Raw genomic sequence first — 23,787 nt, 5'->3', positions numbered from 1 at the left:
TTAAAAACAGACCAGTGTAAATATAGGAAGCTGGTTTTCCAGTGTTGCAAAGATAATTCAATTGAGAAAGCAAAGTTTTTTTCAACCTAAAAAATTATACACAATATTACTAAATTACTCATTTTGAATTCTGAAGTCTAAGATCTTACTACTAGGCTTCTCTCATGATCCCTTGGTTAAGCATCCACCTGCCAATGCAGGGGAGACCAGTTTGATCCCTGGTCCGGGAAGATCCCACATGCCACGAGGCAACTAGGCCTGTGCACCACAACTACTGAGCCCGTGCTCTAGAGCCCTCAAGCCACAAGTACTGAAGCCCACACACCCTGGAGCCTCTTGTCCACAACAGAAGCCACTACAAAGAGAAGCTGGAACACTGCAACCAAGAGTAGCCCCACTCGCTGCAACTGGAGAAAGCTCGCATGCAACACGAAGACCCAACATAGCCAAATCTAAAAAAATAAAAACAAATAAAATTTTGGTACCACCTGGTGAAATCTGTCATCAAAATATTATACGTTTTAAGTTTACCTAGAAGGTTAATCCTATATGCCTAGCACCTTTCCAAAATCATCTGGAAGTACAATGCTGACATACCAGCCTGTCATTTTATTAATGAAATATTAAATTCTTTCAAAAGGCTATGCTTTAAAATAAATGTTTTAAAAGCATGTGAAGTAGAAAAACTAAATCACTAATAATTCTTACTTAATATATCTTGCCTTAAGAAAACAGACCCACATTCTTTCTTTTCTTTTTCTCCAGTTTCATTAAGATATATACTTGACATACTGCATTTTATAAGTTTAAGGACTATAACACATGTACGTACATACTGCAAAATGTTACCACAGTAAGATCAGTTAACACCCATTATCTCACAGTTATAATTTTTTTTTCCCTTGTGATGAGAACTTTAAAATCTATCCTCTTAGCATCTTTCAAATATACATTATTGCTAACTGCAGTCACCATGCTGCATGTACACTCCCAGGACCTATCTATCTTATAACGGGAAGTTTTTATCTTCTGACCACTTTCATCTAATGCCCCCAACTCCTAATCCCTGCTTCTGGGAACTACAAATCTGATTATTTGTATTTCAATGAGTTTGGTTTTTAGATTCTGAATATAAGTGAAAACATACAATATTTGTCTTTCTGTGTCTGAGTTATTTCATTCAGCATAATGTCCTCAGGATCCATTCATGTTGCCACAAATATTTTCTATGGCTGAATTATGTATATGTGTGTGTATCACAATTTCTTTATCCATTCATCTAAATCAATGCACACTTAGGTTGTTCCCTATCTTCTTTTAGAAATGAAATTACCCTCCAATAAATTAAAGCATGTGAAAATGTGGAATACGGTATAATTGATATCTCAAACCAGTTAGGGATCACATGTTATATATTATTAAAAAATCTCACGAGTATAATTGATAATTAAAATCAGGTCAGGACTTTAGCCAAAATATAGGGTGAAATTTCTCTCTAACATTGACCAGGATATTGTAGGGACTTCATGAACTGTTTCTCCATTAGCTAAAATACAGCAGGGAATTATGAAATATTAAAACAAAAATAAAAAAGGAAAATACCAGAGTCAAAAATAAACATTTCAAAGTATTAGACACAGAAAAGAAGCAAAATGCTGTGAGCCTAAATGAGCCTAAAACTTCAACCTGTCAAACAAGTCTGCAATGGCAGCCCAGAGATTAGATGGTGGAAGTAAAAACTGTGACAAGTTCTCCTGCCTCTACTGATAGGACTCGGACTCACTGAAACTAGGGGTTGGAAGAGGGGCTCTGCCCATGAATAATGAAAGAAGGAAACAAAAAGCACAGACTACCGCCTAGGGCTATGGCTTTTAAGAAGCAGCAGGGAGGGCAAAAAATCAGCCTCCACGGAGACAGGAATTGAACCTAAAAAGATCATGGGTCAGTGACTAAATCTACGAAATCACTTGAACAGGCTTGGAGTAGGAGCTTCATATCTCAATTATTGACCATCATCCTAGACTGCACTGATGGTAGGGAATGGTGGGGGCAATCAGCAGTTACAGCAAGGAGAACAGAGGTAGAAATGGTGATTCAAAAAGGACAGTGAAAAAATTACAAAATTCTTAGCACTTTGAAAGAAAGCAGCAAATGGAACAATCAGAATATGGGTTCATGTCCAAATGAAAGTAACTAACAAAACTAACAAAGAATTTAAAGAAAACCAATCTGTGATGTTCAGATAAATAAAAGATTATTTTATTTGTTTTAAAAAGAAGTTACTTAACAAGCAAAGGCACAAATCAAGTAAAACAGGAGAGAACCAGAGAAATTTTCCTCATAGGGACTTTCACTGCCAGATAAAATGCAGTAGGTGGCAGCAGCCCAAAATTCCCACTGCAACAGCTAGAAAATAATGTTATCCATTACAAAATTTACATTTTTAAAGACATGAGAAGGTTGTTGAAGCAAGAGAGCAAAATGAATTAGAACTCCAGAGGACAGGATTCATCCAAAAGGAACAAAACAAAAAGAAACCACCTGCTGATTTCCTCTAAGGGGTCATTTACTGATTTGGGGCATGTAGTGATTTTAGGTATGGACGAAGAATCAGACTTGGGCCACCCTGAGGGACTCTGCCAAAGAAACAACATCACCCCAACTTTTATAGAGATCAGACATTTCTCTTTTAGAGAGCAGAGTCAAATCTGAAGTGTCCCTAACAACAGGCTGTTTTCTCCAAGGTATCTCTGCTAAATTCTGGGTTGGGGAACTAGGATGACTGTGTCTAAAAGTCCCCCATAGTCTGTAGCTGAAGACAAAATTCTACCAAAGGGAGGGAATTTGCTTTAAACACAAAACTCACCTTCTTCAAGACGTTTGTTAGAATTTGAAGGTATAAAGGGCAGGAAGTCAAAAAACTAAATGGATACTTCTTGGGGAAGAAGTGAATTATCAACAGTCCTTTTGGAGCTCTCAATCAAAAGCTGAGAAGGTCCACACCAAAATGACAGAAATAAACTAGCTGTCTCAGTAAGACTTCAAAGGAGCCTCAGCCCAGCTCAAGCTCTATTTACAGCAGCCCCTCACTCTCTGCCCAAATGAGAAAAAAGCAAATCTTCTCTGATGAAAGATACTGTCTGGAACTCTACAGCATTTGACACACTATCTGACATACAATCAAAAATTATCAGACAGAAAAAGGGCAGAAATATGTGATTGGGAATTCAGAGGAAAAAGAAACAATAAATACAGATTCAAATAGACACTATTGTTAGCATAGACTAAACTAACCATAATTAAAATATTAAAGAAAACAGATTAGGAAAAAAGTGGATAAAAGATGAAGAATTTCAACCAAAAAAACTCAGAATCTATAAAAACAAAGAACTAAAATCCCACTTTAGAACAAAAAACTGTATGTATTTGATGTCAGAAATTCTTTGGGTATATTCAACACCATCATGAAAACAATGGAAGATGAAATTAACAAATTCAAAAATAAAGGCCAAAAGAAAATACCCAAACCTGAGAAAAGAAGGCTAGAACAGAGTAGTGTGGAAAATACATGAGGAATGCATTTGAAAGGTACAACTTACACACAACTGTGGTCTGCAAAGAAAAAGAATCAGCTCGAAGTAAATAGATGAGACTTTTCTAAAACTAATGAAAAAAATCAATCCACAGATTTAGGAAACTCAGTAAATCCAAAAACAGAAAAACTACCAAGAAACCACACTTACGCAAGACAAAGTCTACCAAAAAACAAAGAAAAAATCACAAATACAGAAAATCTTAAAAGGAAACAAAAAAAGAGAGAAGGCATTATCAAAGAAGCAAAAACAAGTCTTCAAGAAACTTTTCAACAGAAATGAAGATGTATAAGACATATGGCCACAGGACTGGAAAAGGTCAGTTTTCATTCCAATCCCAAAGAAAGGCAATGCCAAAGAATGCTCAAACTACCGCACAATTGCACTCATCTCACATGCTAGAAAAGGAATGCTAAAAATTCTCCAAGCCAGGCTTCAGCAATATGTGAACCGTGAACTTCCTGATGTTTAAGCTGGTTTTAGAAAAGGAAGAGGAACCAGAGATCAAATTGTCAACATCCGCTGGATCATGGAAAAAGCAAGAGAGTTCCAGAAAAACATCTATTTCTGCTTTATTGACTATGCCAAAGCCTTTGACTGTGTGGATCATGATAAACTGTGGATCATGATAAACTGTGGAAAGTTGTGAAAGAGATGGGAATAGCAGACCACCTGACCTGCCTCTTGAGAAATCTATACGCAGGTCAGGAAGCAACAGTTAGAACTGGACATGGAACAACAGACTGGTTCCAAATAGGAAAAGGAGTACGTCAAGGCTGTATATTGTCACCCTGCTTATTTAACTTATATGCAGAGTACATCATGAGAAACGCTGGACTGGAAGAAACACAAGCTGGAATCAAGATTGCCGGGAGAAATATCAGTAACCTCAGATATGCAGATGACACCACCCTTATGGCAGAAAGTGAAGAGGAACTCAAAAGCCTCTTAATGAAAGTGAAAGAGGAGAGTGAAAAAGTTGGCTTAAAGCTCAACATTCAGAAAATAAAGATCATGGCATCCGGTCCCATCACTTCATGGGAAATAGATGGGGAAACAGTGTCAGATTTTATTTTTTGGGGCTCCAAAATCACTGCAGATAGCATATTCAAAAGCAGAGACATTACTTTGCCAACAAAGGTCTGTCTAGTTAAGGCTATGGTTTTTCCTGTGGTCATGTATGGATGTGAGAGTTGGACTGTGAAGAAGGCTGAGCGCCAAAGAATTGATGCTTTTGAACTGTGGTGTTGGAGAAGACTCTTGAAAGTCCCTTGGACTGCAAGGAGATCCAACCAGTCCATTCTGAAGGAGATCAGTCCTGGGATTTTTTGGAAGGAATGATGCTAAAGGTGAAACTCCGGTACTTTGGCCACCTCATGCGAAGAGTTGACTCATTGGAAAAGACTCTGATGCTGGGAGGGATTGGGGACAGGAGGAGAAGGGGACAACAGAGGGTGAGATGGCTGGATGGCATCACTGACCCAATGGACGTGAGTCTGAGTGAACTCCGGGAGTTGGTGATGAACAGGGAGGCCTGGCGTGCTGCGATTCATGGGGTCGCAAAGAGTCGGACACAACTGAGCGACTGAACTGACTGAACTGAACTTAAAGGTATCTTTAAAATGCTGAAGGAAATACGTGCATGTGCACGCACGCACACACACACACACACACACACCTTCTAAACCTCTAACTCTGTACCAATTGGAAATATACTTCTAAAGTGAAAGCCATTAGAGAATAACAATTAATGAGTGGACTGCACAAGACTACTTTGTGACAATGTCAATATAAAAATCATTTGAATCCCTACACACTAACGTTTTAAAAAACACATAAAATAGTATTTACAAATAATATTATTTACAATAGTACAAAAAAAAATCAAACAGTTGAAAATAAATCCAATCCAAGATGTACTAGACCTATATACTGGAAACTATAATACACTGCTGAGGAAAATTGGAAAAAAAAAAAAATCTAAGTAAGTTGAGATGTACCATATTCATAGATTAGGGGATTCAACATTGCAAACAGGTCAATTTCCACAAATTAATCTAAAATTCAATGTGATCCTAATAAAAATCTCAGTCAGAATATTTATGCACTCAGTCTCTCATGTGGCCCTCACCATACCCTCAGAGAATGAGAGTGAAAAAACAAATACAGCATTGTGTGTTAGTATTGTTTTTTTAAAGAAGTTGACCTTGCAGGGGCCTACACCACACTTGGAGAAGCACTAAGCCATCCATACCCCACTTGCCTAGAGGACTATTTTACACTTTCCTCTTCTCAAAGTTCACTCCCAACTACTGACCTTGCTTCTTAGATAAAAATTATTTAAACACTGCTCACTACCTCCACCACTTCACCAAAGTCCAAGTATTATCTCTCAGCCTTAACTGCTGCACTAGTCACTTACTGGTTTCCTTGCCTGCGTGTTTACCACCCCAGTTCTTAACACGGTAGCTAGTGTGACCCTTTAAAACCATAAATCATATGATGTTTTACTACTCTGTTTAAAAGACTTAATGTCTTCTCATCTCCTCAAAGTAAAAGTGACTATCCTTATAATGGCCTCCAAGTCCATGTATTATGTGGCTTCTAACTACGCCTCTACTTGTCTCTTGGTTTCCCTTTGTTTTTCTTGGATAATACCAAGCCAGTTCCCACCGAAGGACTTTGCACTTGGAATCTTCCTCAGTCTGGATACTTCCTACAGAATGCCCTAACTTTCCCTACATAAATAGCAACTCTTTGGCCCCAACCTACTCAGCATATCACTCCTATCATCCTTACTTTGTTTTGATTTTCCACATACCACCTATTATCTAGTGATATGCTGTATATTATATACTGTCTTCTTAACTTTCCACTTTTCTGCCAACTACTCACGCCAACCCTCAAAATAAAAGCTCAATAAATACAAATGATACTTGCCACATTTTAACTAATATAACCCAGTATTAAGAACGCACCTGGTACATTCCTGCTATCTAATACATATTTGATAAAACAACAAAGGAATGAATAAACCAAAGTTGAATAGGGAACTCAGAAATACAGGAATGTGTGTGTATCTGACTGCAGTAGTATTAAAATCAATAGTGAAAGATGATCCATTCAACAAATACTACTAGAACAATCAAGTAGAAAACAAGTTTTTAAATTTTAAGACCCCAAAAGGCCAAACTATAAAGGAAATCATGAAAAGACTGATATTATATTCATTTTGTACATTTCAAAACAAAAATTACACAAGCAGAAAGACAAGGCACGGGATCAAGGATATTTAAAATAATAAGGTATTGTTTCACATTCACCTTCCAACACATAAAGAACTCTGAAAATATGGCAAGTGTTGGAGATCTGGTAGAGTAATGGAAACTCAAATTATACACTCTTAGAAGAGTATAAACTGATGTAATTTTAAAGAGTAGTTGGTACTATCTCCAAATTGAAGATGGATATACACACCTTAAGATCCAAAATTTCACTTAATACTTGAGTATTTAATTCAACTTGGAATTACCCTTCATTTCTTTATTCTTAATCTATGGACGCTAGAATACCCAAGAACGTTCTTAACTGTTTTGCAAAGTTAAAAAGTTGAATACATCTTAAGCGAGTATCAACATGACAATAAATGAATTATAGTATAAAAAATGAAATTATATACTGGAGAGTGGATTTGCCAGGTAGTGCTAGTGGTAAAGAACCTGCCTGCCAACTCAGGAGACCTAAAAGACATGGGTTCCATTCCTGGGTGGGAAAGATCCCCTGGAGGAGGGCAAGCAACCCACTCCAATGTTCTTGCCTGGAGAATCTCATAGACAGAGGAGCCTGTTGGGCTACAGTTCAAAGGGTCACAAAGAGTTGGACAAAACTGAAGTGACTTGGCATGCATGGTCATGTACTGTAAAGTGAACCATGTAGATCCACATGTAACAACATGGCTAAACAAACAAACAAAAAACAATATTACAAAGAAAATATTGCAGGTTAGTACCAGCAACACAATACTATTTATACAGAACAAAGTTTTTCAAAGTATAGTATGGGATCCCTAGAAGTCCCTACGGAGAAGGCAATGGCACCCCACTCCAGTACTCTTGCCTGGAAAATCCCATGGACAGAGGAGCTCGGTAGGCTACAGTCCATGGGGTCGCTCAGAGTGGGACAGGACTGAGCAACTTCACTTTCACTTTTCACCTTCATGCATTGGAGAAGAAAATGGCAACCCACTCAAGTATTCTTGCCTGGAGAATCCCAGGGACAGGGGAGCCTGGTGGGCTGCCGTCTATGGGGTCGCATAGAGTCGGATACGACTGAAACGACTTAGCAGCAGCAGCAGAAGTCCCTAATCAGGGTCATCATAAAACTAAAATGTTATTTGCCTTTTTCACTCTTGTTTTTTCTCAAGGATAAATGGACTTTTCCAGAAGCTGCATGCAGAAACATAACCATGATAGTCCAGCTGTCTTTTATTAAGCCTAATATTAAAAAGATTTGCAAAACTATGTAAAACAATGCTGCTATGTGTATTGTTCCCTTTTGTCATGGGCAATTCAGTTATTCTTTCATTAAAATATTATGTTAATGTATAAGATTCATTACTATTAAATATGTTAATATATATTAAATATTAGTTTAAATTTCAAATAAACAAATATTGATACACAGACATAATCCACATAAACAAATTCTTTGTGGTACTCAATAATTTTTAAGAGTATAGAGAGGACCTAGAATAAAAATGTTTGAGAATTGCCGATGTGGAACTACAAATGTACAGAACTAAAGCATGTAACAAGTATGTATAAATACATATATATCTCCCCATGTATATAAACTAGTCAAACTACATATGCATAACAAGTAAATTCACAGATGGGACACCTGGGGGTCACCTAAATTAGAATTAGAATGGGATACTTCAGTGGCTTTAAATGTGGATTATCTTTTTTTAAAAGAAACAGAAAACTCAGATTTAGAGTAAATGTGGCAAAATGAATAGGTACATGCATGTTTGTCTCTCTATTTTATTAATTTTCCTGTATAACTGAAGCTTTGGGGATAGGAGCAATGTATCATTTCCTCTATAATTTACTTTCTACAACGATTTCTTCCCTTTTAGTACCATTATTGTTTACCTTTCAATTCCTGTGAAGTCCACCATTTTGCAAGTTGCTTCTCTCCCTAAAGTAGCAACTTAACAAACATATTAACTGAGATTTAAATTGCAAAAGTTTTTTTCTCCTTTCTAACTGAATATGAATTTTAAATGACAATGTCTGAAAGAATGATAAGAGTTTCAAGTTGAAACTATGGATTTATAGAAGAGAGGCAAGAGGTGACATCACATCACTCACATGACGTAACATAAATCTGATGTTATTAAAAAGTTTCCATTTGATAAAAATTAATTTCAACATGAATTGTAAAAGACACTAATATAAAGTCATCAAAATGCTGGTTTTAAATACTTTTCATCTATAACTATTTTATCTATATGTACAGATGATTCCACAGGAAAACAGAATATTTCAAAGCTGAATATGTTCAGAGCAAATTATCAATGTGACAAGATTATTAATTCAGGAAGTAATGAGTCTTTACTATATTCTAAGCCCTAGACATATAAAGGCACAAGACAAACAAGTACTCTGTTCATTCCAGAAGCTAGCTAGAAAGTCAAAGTATGCACAAAATAATTCCCAACCATGATAGACACTGAAAATTAAGACAAAAAGAAAGCAAAGTGGGATGATGTAATTTAAGAAAATGATTGGCTGGGGCGACTCACTGGACAAAGGTAACTCTGCAAGGAGGAAACATTAAAACTGGTACACCTAAGTGATATCAGAGCAAGTGGCCATACAGACATCTGTTGGCCAGAATGTGACCTATTATAGAATAATAATAAGGTCAATGCGGATGACGAACAAAGAACAAGGCTGAGAACAGTACAGGTCAAAGTCAATGGCTAGGCAAGGACCAGACCATGTAAAGCTTAGAATTTATTATAAATAAATAATTTTATTTATTTATGAAAAGCAATAGCTATCTGCAAGTTTTAAGCAGAGAAATAACAAGATCTGATACCCTTAATTAATCTGTGAAGATAAGAGGGATAACAGCAGCAAGGAGCAGACCAGTTAGGACATCACTGCAAGGGATATGGGAGTAGCAGCAATGGCGATGAAGAAAAATTGAGTTATTTATCTTGGAAACAGAACAAAAGTAGCTGACAGAATCGGGGAAGGGGAGGAGTGAAATTGGGGGATCAATGAGGATGCTCAGATTTTTTATGAAAATTAATGATTTCCTATTTGAAATATCATTTCCTTAATTTTTGGATTGTTAGTTTTTTCCACAAGAGAGGTATACCACAACCACCTCAAAACTCAGGAGCTTAAAATAACAATCATTTATACTTTGTCCTGTGTCTGTATATTTGTTGTATTCCAGACTTAAGAGTCAAGCTTTGAGTTGGGTCAGGTTTGCACCACATCCCTCTCATCCTCTTGGGACCAACTAGCTGGCCAGAACATATCCTTCTCAAGGTGCTGAGCCTCAAAGAGGAGCAGCCCAATCACGTGTGCACGTGCTAAGTCTCTGTTTGGATCACGTCTACTAACATCCCCCATATCACATGGCTGACCCAAAATTAAAAGGCAGAGAAGGACCCAGAAGCACTGCAATATCATGTGGGAAAGACCAAGGATACCTAGAGAGAAGAACAAAAGCAAATAATTCAATCCACGGCAATATCTACGTATTCACTTCTGGAGTCACAACTGTTAAAAGGTTACAAGTTCTTGAAACATTCCAAATTGTTTTTCAAGATAACCACAAATAAGATATAATTCTCTTAATTAATTCTTATTTTCATTAAGTAATTATATGAACATTTTCAAATTTTACATTATTATCAAAGATTATTTAGCTACACCGGGCTTCCTGGGTGCCACCTGTGGTAAAGAATCCGCCTGCCAATGCAGGAGACGTAAGAGAAGTGGGTTCAACCCTTGGGTCAGGAAGATCCCTGGAAATGGCAACCCACTCCTGTATTCTTGCCTGGAGAATCCAGTGACAGAGGAGCATGGTAGGCTACAGTCCATCGGGTCGCAAAGAGTTGGATACGACCAAGCATCTGAGGACAGCATTTAGTTACATTACATATGTTGTAGAAAAGAAAATGATAGAGATATTTCTGAAATTAAGATAACATGAAAGAGAAGTTGGTTTGAAATTTAAAACAATTATATATAGTATAGTCAAAGACAGGACTTTCCTGGTGGCTCAGAAGCTAAAGAATCTGCCTGCAACGCAGGAGACCACGGTTTGATCCCTGAGTGGGGAAGATCCCCTGGAGAAGGAAATTGCAACCTATTCCAGCATCCTTGCCTGGGAAATGCCATTGACAGAGGAGCCTCTTGGGCCACAGTCCATGGGGTTGCAAAGAGTCAGACACAACTGAGAGACTAACACACTAACACAAAGAAAGTAGTAAAATAACTAGAGAATAAAGACAGGCAACCAATCAGAATACACTTCAAAGATTTTTTTAAGGCAAGAAGAGTGTTTACTTATTTTACTTTATAAAATCAAACCATTTCATTGTATAGAATTCATTTAAGCAAAATTGCTAAAATCAAAGTTAAAACTAAAAAAATCTGCAACATATAACAAACAAAAGGTCCATATTCTTACTAAGTACATTAAGATCTCATTAAACAATAAGAAAAATGAGAATATTCTTATTCATATCTCTTATCAACTTTAACATTGTCTCATAAGCTTAAAAATATTTCCTGAAAGAATAAATAGCTTAATGTGTTCTGGTGAAGTCTGGAAACATAATACATACTTTAGATGGAACAGAACCAAATCGTAAAGAACTTTTAAAGTCAAGTAGACAAATTTAAATTTGTTGTTTACATTATCACAGGCTCAGAGGAATGACCTAAAGAAAGCACTGTTTTACTTTGGTTAATTGGCCATTACCAAAAGGAATCACAATACAGAGATGCTAAGATTAAGTGGAGCACCTAGGAGGTGATGAACAAAAATTCTAGATTAGGGTAAAAGAATTCAAGAACCATTCCAAGAAAAAGATGACATACCATGGAATAAAAAAAGATAACAGAAAAGTCAAAAGAAAACTCTAGTATCTACCCTGAACAGTGCTTCTCAAACTTCAATGTGCACAGAATTCACCTAGAAATATTTTTAAAAGGCAGATCACTTCAGTAATTTAAGATTCTGCTTTTATAATAACCTCCCAGGTTATGCCAATATTGTTGATCTCATGATCATACTTTTAAATAGAAAGGGTTTAGAAAATAAGCGTAACTATGGAGCAACTTAGATAACAATCAAGCCTTATATTTTATGTTTTCTTACTGGCCTGTGTCCCTCCTTCTCAGCACTTAGCAAAGCTGCATTTTTTGTGATTATTTGTTCAATGTATGTCTCCCCACTTTTCAGTGTCCTGTTTAATTCACCACTTCAGTCCTGTTATCTGCACATTAGCACACATCTGGCACACAGCAGGTGCTGACTTTTTGTTTAAGAAATAAATTAGTGTCAATGAATAGAAATGCTAAAAGAGATGACGGGTTGAACAGAGGAAGGTAGGTGAGGGACACTCCAGTGAAAAGATCTGTTGATCAGAATGAACAGAAAGGTTGTTGATGTAGACTGGATTGCTATTATGTTAGACATAAGCATTGGTAGCCATGTAAGTAAATTATTGAAGGAGTGTATAAACAAATGGAGACGACATAAAGAGGCTTTGTTGGACAGCCAGAGAGAACCTAGAGAAAGCCCCATCAAAGAACACAGTCAGACAGAGGATTCTGAATAGAAGAAAGCACTAATAATGAAAAAAAATTACTAACATATATCATCTAAGGCTAAAGATAGATTAAAAGTGGATTCAGAAACTCTTAGGCTTAAACATCTTTCTGTAAATATGTAGAGATCAGATTTAATAGTTAACAGTGTTAGTTAAGAGTATAAGTAGTCTTAGATATAAAAAACAGATAATGGAAAGGAACTATTTTGCCCTGAAAATACCCTACAACTGAGGGTAAGAAGGAAGAACACACTCCAGTCCCATTCTGTCCTTTGCCCCTTTGTTGAGTTTGCCAAAAATACTTGGAGTCACTTGAGACAGAAGATAGACATCTGGCCATGTAAAACTATCTGGACCAATGCCATAGTCACACATGCTAAAGAGCAGACATCAGGTTAATAAATTAATAATCACTATACCAGCCTTCACAACCCAGATAACCACGATGGTGTGATCACTGACCTAGAGCCAGACATCCTGGAATGTGAAGTCAAGTGGGCCTTTGACAGCATCACTACGAACAAAGCTTGTGGAGGTGACAGAATTCCAGTTGAGCTATTCCAAATCCTGAAAGATGATGCTGAGAAAGTGCTGCACTCAATATGCCAGCAAATTTGGAAAACTCAGCAGTGGCCACAGGACTGGAAAAGGTCAGTTTTCATTCCAATCCCAAAGAAAGGCAATGCCAAAGAATGCTCAAACTACCACACAATTGCACTCATCTCACACGCTAGTAATGTTCAAAATTCTCCAAGCCAGCCTTCAGCAATATGTGAACCGTGAACTTCCTGATATTCAAGCTGGTTTTAGAAAAGGAAGAGGAACCAGAGATCAAATTGCCAACATCCGCTGGATCATGGAAAAAGCAAGAGAGTTCCAGAAAAACATCTATTTCTGCTTTATTGACTATGCCAAAGCCTTTGACTGTGTGGATCACAATAAACTGTGGAAAATTCTTCAAGAGATGGAATACCAGACCACCTGAGCTGCCTGAGCTGACAACAGACTGATTCCAAATAGGAAAAGGAGTACGTCAGGCTGTATATTGTCACCCTGTTTATTTAACTTATATGCAGAGTTCATCATGAGAAATGCTGGACTGGAAGAAACACAAGCTGGAATCAAGATTGCCGGGAGAAATATCAATAACCTCAGATGCGCAGGTGACACCACCCTTATGGCAGAAAGTGAAGAGGAACTCAAAAGCCTCTTGATGAAAGTGAAAGAGGAGAGTGAAAAAGTTGGCTTAAAGCTCAACATTCAGAAAACGAAGATTATGGCATCCGGTCCCATCACTTCATGGGAAATAGATGGGGAAACAGTGGAAACAGTGTCAGACTTTATTTTTGGGGCTCCAAAATCACTGCAGATGGTGACTGCAGCCATGAAATTAAAAGACGCTTACTCCTTGGAAGGAAAGTTATGACCAACCTAGATAGCATATTCAAAAGCAGAGACATTACTTTGCCAACAAAGGTTCGTCTAGTCAAGGCTATGGTTTTTCCTGTGGTCATGTATGGATGTGAGAGCTGGACTGTGAAGAAGGCTGAGCACCGAAGAATTGATGCTTTGGAACTGTGGTGTTGGAGAAGACTCTTGAGAGTCCCTTGGACTGCAAGGAGATCCAACCAGTCCATTCTGAAGGAGATCAGCCCTGGGATTTCTTTGGAAGGAATGATGCTAAAGCTGAAACTCCAGTACTTTGGCCACCTCATGCGAAGAGCTGACTCATTGGAAAAGACTCTGATGCTGGGAGGGATTGGGGGCAGGAGGAGAAGGGGACGACAGAGGATGAGATGGTTGGATGGCATCACTGACTCGATGGGTGTGAGTCTGAGTGAACTCCGGGAGTTGGTGATGGACAGGGAGGCCTGGCGTGGTACAATTCATGGGGTCGCAAAGAGTGAGACATGACTGAGTGACTGATCTGATCTGATACCAGCCTGGTCTGCATTTAACACTCACCTAAATGATGTAACATTTCAATTTCCTTTCTTATGCAAGAGCTTCAGCTGTCCTTCAATCAGGTTCAAACATATTCTAGATAGGTAAGTAGCAATATTCACTCACTCAAACAACACTCATATAGCACTTACGATATGCAAAATGCTGTTCAAAGTGCTGTCATAAACATAAGATATTAATCAGCCATGAATAATGTTATGAAAAAACATGCCTAATAGAAGAGATAACAAACCATGTATGCATAAGTAATTACAAAAGAAGTTAAGAATCTGAAGACCAATAAGGGAAGAAGTATAAAATGTTTAAGGAGGAGATAAAAAAAAATTAGAAAGAAAATTCCACTATTCAAGGATTCCTATTCAACATAAGGAACAAATGTCAGAGTCCAGTCTTCTAGCTCCCAATCTTTTTCTAACAAGCCATTGTTACCTTTCACCACTTTTCATAAAATTTTTCTGCTAAACTCTCAAAGTTTAGAGTTGTTCATCCTTAATTCTTCATCACAACTTTATTCCATTTATACTTAATCTGAGGTTACCACTGAAGATGTTTAATAATTCCTATCAACACTACCTGTAGCTCAGATGGTAAAGAATCTGCCTGTGATGCAGGAGACCCAGATTTGAGACCCAGATTTGACCCCTGGGTTGGGAAGATCCCCCAGAGAAGGGAATGGCAACCCACTCCAGTATTCTTGCCTGGAGAATCCCATGGACAGAGGAGCCTGGTGGGCTACAGTCCATGGGGTTGCAAAGAGTTGGACACCACTGAGCGACAAACACTACTACTACTATCAACATTACAAAGAACAAAATCTTTTTACCCAACTTGGAAAACTGACATCACACAGAAAGTTCACATCTGGCCTTGCCTATTGTTATCAGAAATAAAAGAAAATAATATCCACTAGGAACAAAGTTTTGTACTTCCACTCCACATCCATCTATCTCTCCAAAAAGACCCTAGCCTTGGGCGAGGGGCGGGGAGGGAGCGGGGCGGGAGGGAGGGGTGTCAAGGACCATGACAGTAAGGTTCAGAAAGAAGTTTTCTGGTTGAAACAATAACCATCTTTCATTGTGCTTCTGAACCAATCACAGGATCTAAAACCACTAACCCCTCCCTCATTCCTTAACTTGATCCTTTGGTCAAAAACAACTGGAATATGTTTTATGGTTATAGGACTACTAGGAAACTCGGTTATAGGACTACTAGGAAACTCTACCGCTAACTCTAGAGAAGTCAGTTCAACAGAAAATGCAAAGTTTTCCCATATAAGCCTGAAACGGGAGGCAGAATGAAATAAATCAGCGTTTGGTTCTCTAAACAAGTAAAAACCTAACGGTTGTCATCTTAGTTCCATCAATAGAAATAGAAGAAATATATATATTCTAAGAGTAGTGACAACAGCTTTGCACTTTAACCTGTGAAGAAAGAAAAATGGAAAAGAACAAAAATAAGAAATTAATGTGTCTTCATTCATCATTCCCTTTAATGGATGATCCAGTTCCATCAGTGTTAAAATGTGTGCTGCATCTATACAACAGCAAGTATTTACCCAAAGTGTTATTTTTTATAGAAATAAGATAAATGTTAGCATTAACAACTTAAAACTCCACGAAGACAGTGTATTTTGTCTGTTCTATTCATTAATTTATCTATAGCTGAATTCTACCTAACACAGAGACAGTTCTCAATAAATATCTGTAGCTGAACTGTGCTTAAAACACAAAAAGCTCTCAATAAACATTTGCTATAAGAACGAATGAATGGATGTCAGAAGAAATTTCTTGACAACTAAATCTCAGAATCAACAGAGTATACTCTACTATGTCAGAAAAAAAAGAAAGTAGCAGTATTTAACTAAACATGAAGTTACTTTCAGTTTTTTAATCATGAAGAAAATGTGATTTCAAAAAACTGATTATTAACAAGTTACTTCTTGGCTATGTGACACCATGTAAGAAGTTAGTTTGCAGCACTGCATATTATATCCAGTATCATTAAGGGTAAAAAAATAGGGATAAAAAATTAGGAAGTAAAACTGAAGAAAAGAGGATAAAAAGCATCCATTACTGAATCACTGAAATTTCCCCAGTTTTATGGATCTGTGAAGAACTATATCAAATTTCTATTTCTATTTAAATTATTTCACACATAAATATATGAAGTCATCAATATTAATTATCAAGTGTTAGAAAGTAACAATACACAACCTGGTTTGGGAGACTTTTTGTCAAAAATGAAAAAAATAATTACTTTTCTTTGTTTATATTTTATCTCCCATAATGTTATGATTAACTACATCCATCTCTGTCTCCCCCAACATATTGTTTAACTCTTTGAAAATAATGACCTTTTGCTCCATTGTCTACTTGTTGAATTACATCTATCCCTGCCTAAATAAAATATATGCCTATTAAAATTCTCCAAAGGATTTATTTAACAAGTCAACCAAACACCAGTAAAACCCACAATAAAATCTTAACTATTTGTCCAAAAGCAGAGGTCTAGATCATCTAATGTCATAGACTATGTAAAACTATCTTTTTAACTTTTAAGTGTGTTCTCATGTCTGCATTTGACGATGGTTATATTACTGCTTCACAGTCTCAAAGAAACATGCAGCTCTACCAATTATCAAAAACAGCTTTTCCAATATCAAGGGGTTACCTAGTTTATTTAATGACTCAATCATCATTGTGCAAGCTCAGTCTCAGTCATGTCTGACTCTTTGCAACTGCATGGACTGCAGCCTGCCAGGCTCCTCTGTCCATGGGACTCTCCAGGCAACAATACTGGAGTAGGTTGCCATTTCCTCTTCCAGGGTATTTTCCTGGCCCAGGGATTGAACCTGTGTCTCCTGTGTTTTCTACATTGGCAGGCAGATTCTTTACCACTGAGCCACTTGGAAGCCCACTGATTCATTACTTAAGTGAAAAAGAAAGTGACCCAAGTTTTTGAAAGACCCAGTAGAAAACTGTAAGAGTACCAGAATGGTACAAGTAGAAATACTAGATTTTCCCTCACCAAGTATAGACTGGGAATACAAAATGATTAGATCCTTCTGTCAATCAGAAAATCAATACTGATGTGGTTTTATACACAGCTGTATCTGCTCCTTATTCACCTTCAATTAGTAACTAAAATTCACCCAGTGGGGTAAAAATATAGAAAAACAATCTGAGTAGAAGGATCTTTTTAAAGAAAATCTCTGCTACTATAGAGAAAGATTTGCTCATGATCAGAATATATCAAAAATATACAGTTATCAGACTTGATTTTAAACATTTTAAAGTATTAAAAATTTACATAACTTATTTAACTAATTTCAATCAAACTACATAATTACATACTTTAGTTAGACTAAGTTCAACTTAGATTAAGCTTTTTGAAACAGTTTCTAAGATTTCAATAAATCCACAGTTTATGAAATTACTTATTGGAAATGAAAATTTAGCTCTTCAATGAGTGACAGTATCTCCAGAAAAAGTAGTAAGAGGAAAAGATTTGTTTATGCACACTTAAAACTCTTAAAAAGTAGAGTTTAATATTCAGGTTTGCATTATTGATTATTCCATACTGAACACTGTCCATCAAGCTTGGCATCTCAAATTTGTGATACAGGTATTGCCTAACAGATCGGCTCATTAATTTCAAAATGATCTAACAGTTTTGACTCTGATTTTGATGGCTGACAGCAGAAGAAAACAGATTTGCCCTGAGTTTTACTGGATGGCACTCACATGTTAAAAAGTCTGCAAGAATATCACACCTCTCTGTTTCTTCAGTGCTTCACACTCTGTTATTAAACAAGTAAAAGATATACTTTTAATTAATATCCCTACAATCCAAAGCTTAAATTTTGTTTCCTTCAACACTCAAAGTATACAAGTGTTTCACAACCACAGATTATCCCCAAATACACAATTAGAGTCAAAGTACTGGCAAAGTTAAGAAACAATACAAAACACCGAAGAAAAAAAAAAAAAAACCTTTAATTTTTTCAAAGAAACAGAACACCATGACCATGACTTATTTGTTACCTTTTAAATGCTTCCGCTGGGTTTCTCTCACATTCCCCGGGCTGTAGGAGGCTTTGAACTGCTGGATCCCTTAGTTTGTCCTCATATCCTTGGAGTAGTCCGCTACGGCAGATCTGAGCAACCAGACCTCTAATAAACCCTCCAACACACAAAGTATCAGAGTCCTGCGCTTTGCAGAAATGAAAGGCCAACGCCTGGCGATGTAAACCTCTCTGCAAGCTTGTAGGTGAACTTGGCCACAAGAGTTCAGTGCATAAGGCTGTCTTGCCACTGCCAGGCCCTCCTACCAATAATACACCCCAGGCAGCTCCTTTCCCAGAGACAACACTAGCATTATTCCCAGAATTCATTACAAGGGGTGGTGTGTTGACAGCACTGTTGCAGCAGTTAGTCTTCTCCTGGAGGCAATGCTGAAGCTTGTGGAAAACCCACTCCCTACAGTAAAACTGCTTCCCCTGCAGTAAACTCGTTTGAGCCATTTTGCAGACTTTCTCTTCCCAAGGATTAGTCATAATAGGTTTCTTACCATCAACATTTGCTAGCATCTGGGTACATCAACACAGGTCTTTACATCCTTTTGGACGGAACTTGCATATTAAGTTGAGTTTGAATGGCAGAGTAACCAGTTACAGTAAAATTCAACAGCCACAGAGTCCATCTGCCAACAGAATGTGCGTGACTTTATTTGGCTCTTTATTCCTGATAATCAGCAGAGAATATATGTTTATATTAATTGTTGAACTGGTGGAAAACTGCCTGGTTCCGAACCTTGACCACACTTTTCCTATATCTTGACGGGTCGCGTAACTCCATGATTACATCTGGAGTTTATGTGATTGTGGATATTTCAAGTATGCAGATGAGACAATACATCTGGAAAACTGAAGAGAAAGCCCAATCTTTCAATTTGTATAAAATGCTTCTCCAGATTTCCAGCGTTAACTCTGTATCTGAAAATTAGATGCAGAAAAACGTGTCCATTACAGTTAAATGCTATCAAAGGGATTACATTTATACAGTAGATTGTTAGTGCTATACTTCTTGTTGAAGGATAGTCAAAGTACTAGACCCTACAGGTTTTAGGTATCTGGACAACTGCCAGAGAGGGAACTGTTTCAGATTACTGTCTCTTATGTGGCAAAAATGGCAAACCACTGTTAACATCTTCTTAATTCAAAGCATTCATAAAATGCATTTTTCAAGATAGATCCTTAATGAACCTGTTCACAAGTTTCTGCGTTTAAGATGTCTAGGTAATCAATAATTCCCACTAGCAACTAAAATAAAACAAAAATACCTTCGTGCAAAATATCACATGATAAAAAGCTTATTTGTCAAAAAATACAATTATCCAGTTACAGTAATCTCAAAAACTCATACATTTCATCTCTGGCACTTTCAAAAAGTTGGATAACTACACCAAAATCATAATTACATTTTCCTTTCTCTATAGTTAGGCTTCCCAAACAGCTACATTTGAATCAAGTTACCCTGGATTTTTAAAACCTCACTATAGAAAGGAGAAATAAAGACTTTAGGCACATGCAGTACCATCCTTAACTCTAGCCAAAAAGGTCTTTCCGACAAGCTTGGCAAAATAGCGCCAGGTAGGGAAGCTCTATGAACTTGCACAGACCAGCCAGTCAAAGGGCTCTGTTGACTTGACTGGCCACAGTCCTTTGTTGATAGTTTGCAAAATCTAGCGGGTGATTATCAGGGTTGCGGCTGGATGGGAACGGGTTAAAAAGAAAAAGGGGAAGGGGGTGAGCTTACATGAATGATAAAATCCAAACACAAGTACTACGCGAATCCTTCTTTCCTCTGCGCCAAAGAGGATGGTTTCGGAGAGGGGGTGAGGCATGAAATCTACTACTGTGGCCGGAGAAAAGGCTGCCGGGGAGAATTCCTTCCAGGCAGGAAAGGGATAAGGAATAGATGGCTTGGGCTGGTGGGTGTTTGCCTACAGTTCCGGCCTCTAGTTTCAGCTGATAGACAAAAGGAACTCCGGGATTCCCAGCGACAGGAACCTCCTTCGGGTTCAGTGGCCCCAAGGAGCCACAGGAGGGCCACCTCGGAGAGGCCACGGACAGAGGTGCAGCCTCCACACTGAGGTCTTCCTTCCAGAAGGCTGGGAACGCCTAGACACCCGCCCCGCCCCGAGATCGGGGTGTGTCCTCTGAAGGGGGAAGGGGTGCCCGACGTCCTCGCCAATCCTAGATGTGGGGTCGCTTCGGGTCGGTGTCCAGCTCCGCGCCCCCAACCCCGAGCGCTGCTCCCGCCCCCGCCCGGCCCGCGGCGGAACGACGCTGGAAGTCGGGTCTGGAGCCCAGGGCTGAAAAGGGTGGGTGGGTGGGTGAGGTCCGAGCCCAGCCACAGCCCCCGAGATTCCGACCTGAGGGTGGGGCCTCGTTAACACCGCCGCTGCAGCCGCCGCCCCTCGGTTACCTCGGTCCGGGCTGCTGCCGCCGCCGCCGCCGCTGCGGAGTCTCAGTCTCAGACACTTGCTTTGCTGAGAAGCCACCGCCGCCAGCGCTCCCTGAACTCTCACTGCAGCCGCCTCCTCCGCCCGGCCCGGAGAACGCTCTCGGCTCCAGATCCTCCTCTTGGCCCCCGGCAACTGCCAGTTCCAGCTGCCCCAGCAGCTCCGCCGTGCTCCTCCCAACCCCCACTGGCCAACCGCCGCCGCTGCCGCCGCCGCCGTCAGGATAGTGACTGTCTCAGGCAGCCCGGGACCGGCTGGCTCCGCCCCGCCCCGCGGCCCCGCCCTCTCTGCACAGGCCACGCCCCTCCCGGCCGCCCGGCCTTTCTTCGGCCGCCGGCTCCGCCCCCCTGCCTCGCCCCTCCCCCACTGTACCGTCCCGTCGCCGCCCGTGCCTGGATGTGTGCAGCCGCTTGGGGCCGGCTGCTTTGCATCGCGGGGAGACCTCTCTGAGGGCTGCCTGGCGGCTCCGCCTTTCTCGAGGATGGGGGCGGAGAAGGGGGCGGGGGCTACGTTCTCACGTCCCCGAGCTCACGCGAGTCGCTGCCCCCGCCCACCCCGTCACCACTCGGCCCTGAGCCTTCCTTTGTCTTCCTGTCTGAGGGACTCGCTGGCTTTTGGGGCCGCTGCTAGGAGGGGCACTTGAGCTGGGAGAGTTGCCCCATGCCACTCCCTTAACCTTTTTGTCCCCAAAGGGCACTCCAGGCCGGTCCTTTTCTTCAGTCATCGGGGTCCCCATTCAATCTATTAAATTCCGGGGATGGTTTAACTTTCTCGATTTGGGACTAAAAGAAACAAGTAAGGACCGGGAAGGAGGTTGTGAAAACTAAAAATAGTAGGGATATGGGTCTGTGTTCCCACTTGCCTCATGAAAAGGACATGGCCTCCATCAGATCTAGTTGAAAGCTATCACTCTTGGATCTCAGGCAGCTTCCCTTCTGGACAGATTGATTACTCGCAGAGGCCACTATGGGGGAAAAAGACCGCGATCGAGGTCAGAATGCAGAATAAGATGAACTGCCCTGGAGGACCTGACCACAAGCAGTTACTTTTGAACTCAATGAGCCAGTTTGCATTCACGTGAACCTGGATTAGATTCCAAATTTCTTCTGGGAAAGTACTGTCAACTGATAGATTAAGAAATGCAGTATCTTTTTTATTATTTATGCTAAAACCATCAGCTCTCCTCCCAGCCTCCATTAATTTAAATATTCTTCTATCTTAAATGCTGAACCAGTCAGTCTCCCATCTGTTTTTAGGAATTTCGAAGTATAGCTGTCACTCTTAACTAGAAAAATGGACTGTACTTATGCTTACTCTTCCATTCTGTTTATTCTCAGGCTATCTATGGCAGTTGAGGTTTGTTGACCTTTAATTTTAATGTATTTGTTGCAAATTCTGAGGTTTTTTCCAGAACAAAACAGAGTATAAATTCACCAGAATTAGTGATAAAAAAAATTGATTTTTAAAGAGATACAACTTTGATATGCCTTTTGCTTAAGCCGTTTTAATTACCACTTAACTTGTCATACATTATTGCCACTGGAAAAGTTGACTCCAGTTTCATGGTTGTAAAATCATATGTTTGAGGAAATTTTAAATATGAAATATGTACATCGTAAAATCATTTCCATTAAACTATTTGTTAATGTATTAATTAAAATAATTTCTGTCCAATAGAGAAGTTACACAAACTTTTGGTTTACTGAGCCTATTTTTTTCAGATAACTAACCGTCATGGAATGCTGTTTTAAATACTTCAGCAATAACTAAGCTATAATCTTCAGACTCATTTAGAATTTTTTCCTTTAAAATTTATTGCACATTTCATTTTTATGACTTTTTGCTTTCCCTAATAGAAAACGGAGAAGGCAATGGCACCCCACTCCAGTACGGAAGTGACTTAGCAGCTAATAGAAAAACTTCTGAAAAATAAGGGTATGCCTCCATACCCTTTGTAGCAAGTTTCCCTGTATGTAAAGCATGTCTGTTCTTTTATTCCACACTCAACTTACATAGAGACTTTCTACACACACGGTATTGTGTTGGCTGCTGCTAAGTCTCTTCAGTCGTGTCCGACTCTGTACGAGCCCATAGACAGCAGCCTACCAGGCTCCTCTGTCCCTGGGATTCTCCAGGCAAGAATACAGGAGTGGGTTGCCATTTCCTTCTCCAATGCATGCATGCATACTAAGTCGCTTCAGTTGTGTCTGACTCTGTGCGACCCCATGGACAGCAGCCCACCAGGCTCCTCTGTCCATGGGATTCTCTAGGCAAGAATACTGGAATGGGTTGCCATTTCCTTCTCCCATTGTGTCTGGCATAATGATAACTTATAAACATGGACAGACACAGTTTCTTCAGGTCTGGGAGGCTGTTGCAAGGCAAAGGTAACTTGGGACTACTCTAGCCATTCTTTCTTTTCAGAACATCCATTTATTTTACCAGTTTTTATACGAAGCAATGATGTTTTTTAAGCTCTTTCAAACTCCTCGTGGCCAAATTACTGTCTTGGTCACCCAAAGCTGGAAGTCTCCACTGTTGAAAAGGAGTCATATGGTGGCTCACACAGTAAAGAGTCCACTTGCAATGCAGGAGACTCAGGTTTGATCCCTGAGTCCAGAAGATCCCCTGGAGAAGGGAATGGCAACCCACTCCAGTATTCTTGCAGAATTCCTGCAGAATTCCATGGACAGAGGAGCCTGGCAGGCTACCATGTCCATGGGGTCACCAAGAGTCAAATACAACTGAGCAACTAACACTTTCACTTTTCATATATGGCTTAGTAGGCCTATTAATTAACCCAACTGGGACATTTTTTGAGAACAAAAGGAACTAATAAAA

General features: G+C 39.2%; 1 protein-coding gene across 3 annotated transcripts in view; it reads right to left on the bottom strand.

Annotated features, from left to right (window-relative positions):
* ANKRD50 (ankyrin repeat domain containing 50) overlaps positions 1-20,996 on the bottom strand; it is a 40,702-nt gene extending 19,706 nt beyond the window's left edge. The window contains exons 1-2 of one of the 3 annotated variants that reach the window (XM_061384237.1): positions 20,910-20,996; positions 18,465-19,414 (exon numbers count right to left, since the gene is read on the bottom strand). In XM_061384237.1, the coding sequence (XP_061240221.1) occupies positions 18,465-19,009 (545 nt within the window). In that variant the 5' untranslated portion in view covers positions 19,010-19,414; positions 20,910-20,996. Of the gene's footprint in view, positions 1-18,464; positions 19,415-20,237; positions 20,311-20,856 lie in introns of those variants that run through there. The other 2 variants (XM_061384238.1, XM_061384239.1) reach the window with 2 other exon arrangements.
* Positions 20,997-23,787: the final 2,791 nt, after the last annotated feature.

The sequence above is a fragment of the Bos javanicus genome, chromosome 17 (assembly GCF_032452875.1).
Source record: "Bos javanicus breed banteng chromosome 17, ARS-OSU_banteng_1.0, whole genome shotgun sequence".
Taxonomy (NCBI): Eukaryota; Metazoa; Chordata; class Mammalia; order Artiodactyla; family Bovidae; genus Bos; species Bos javanicus.
This window is presented reverse-complemented; position numbering and strand designations above follow the sequence as displayed.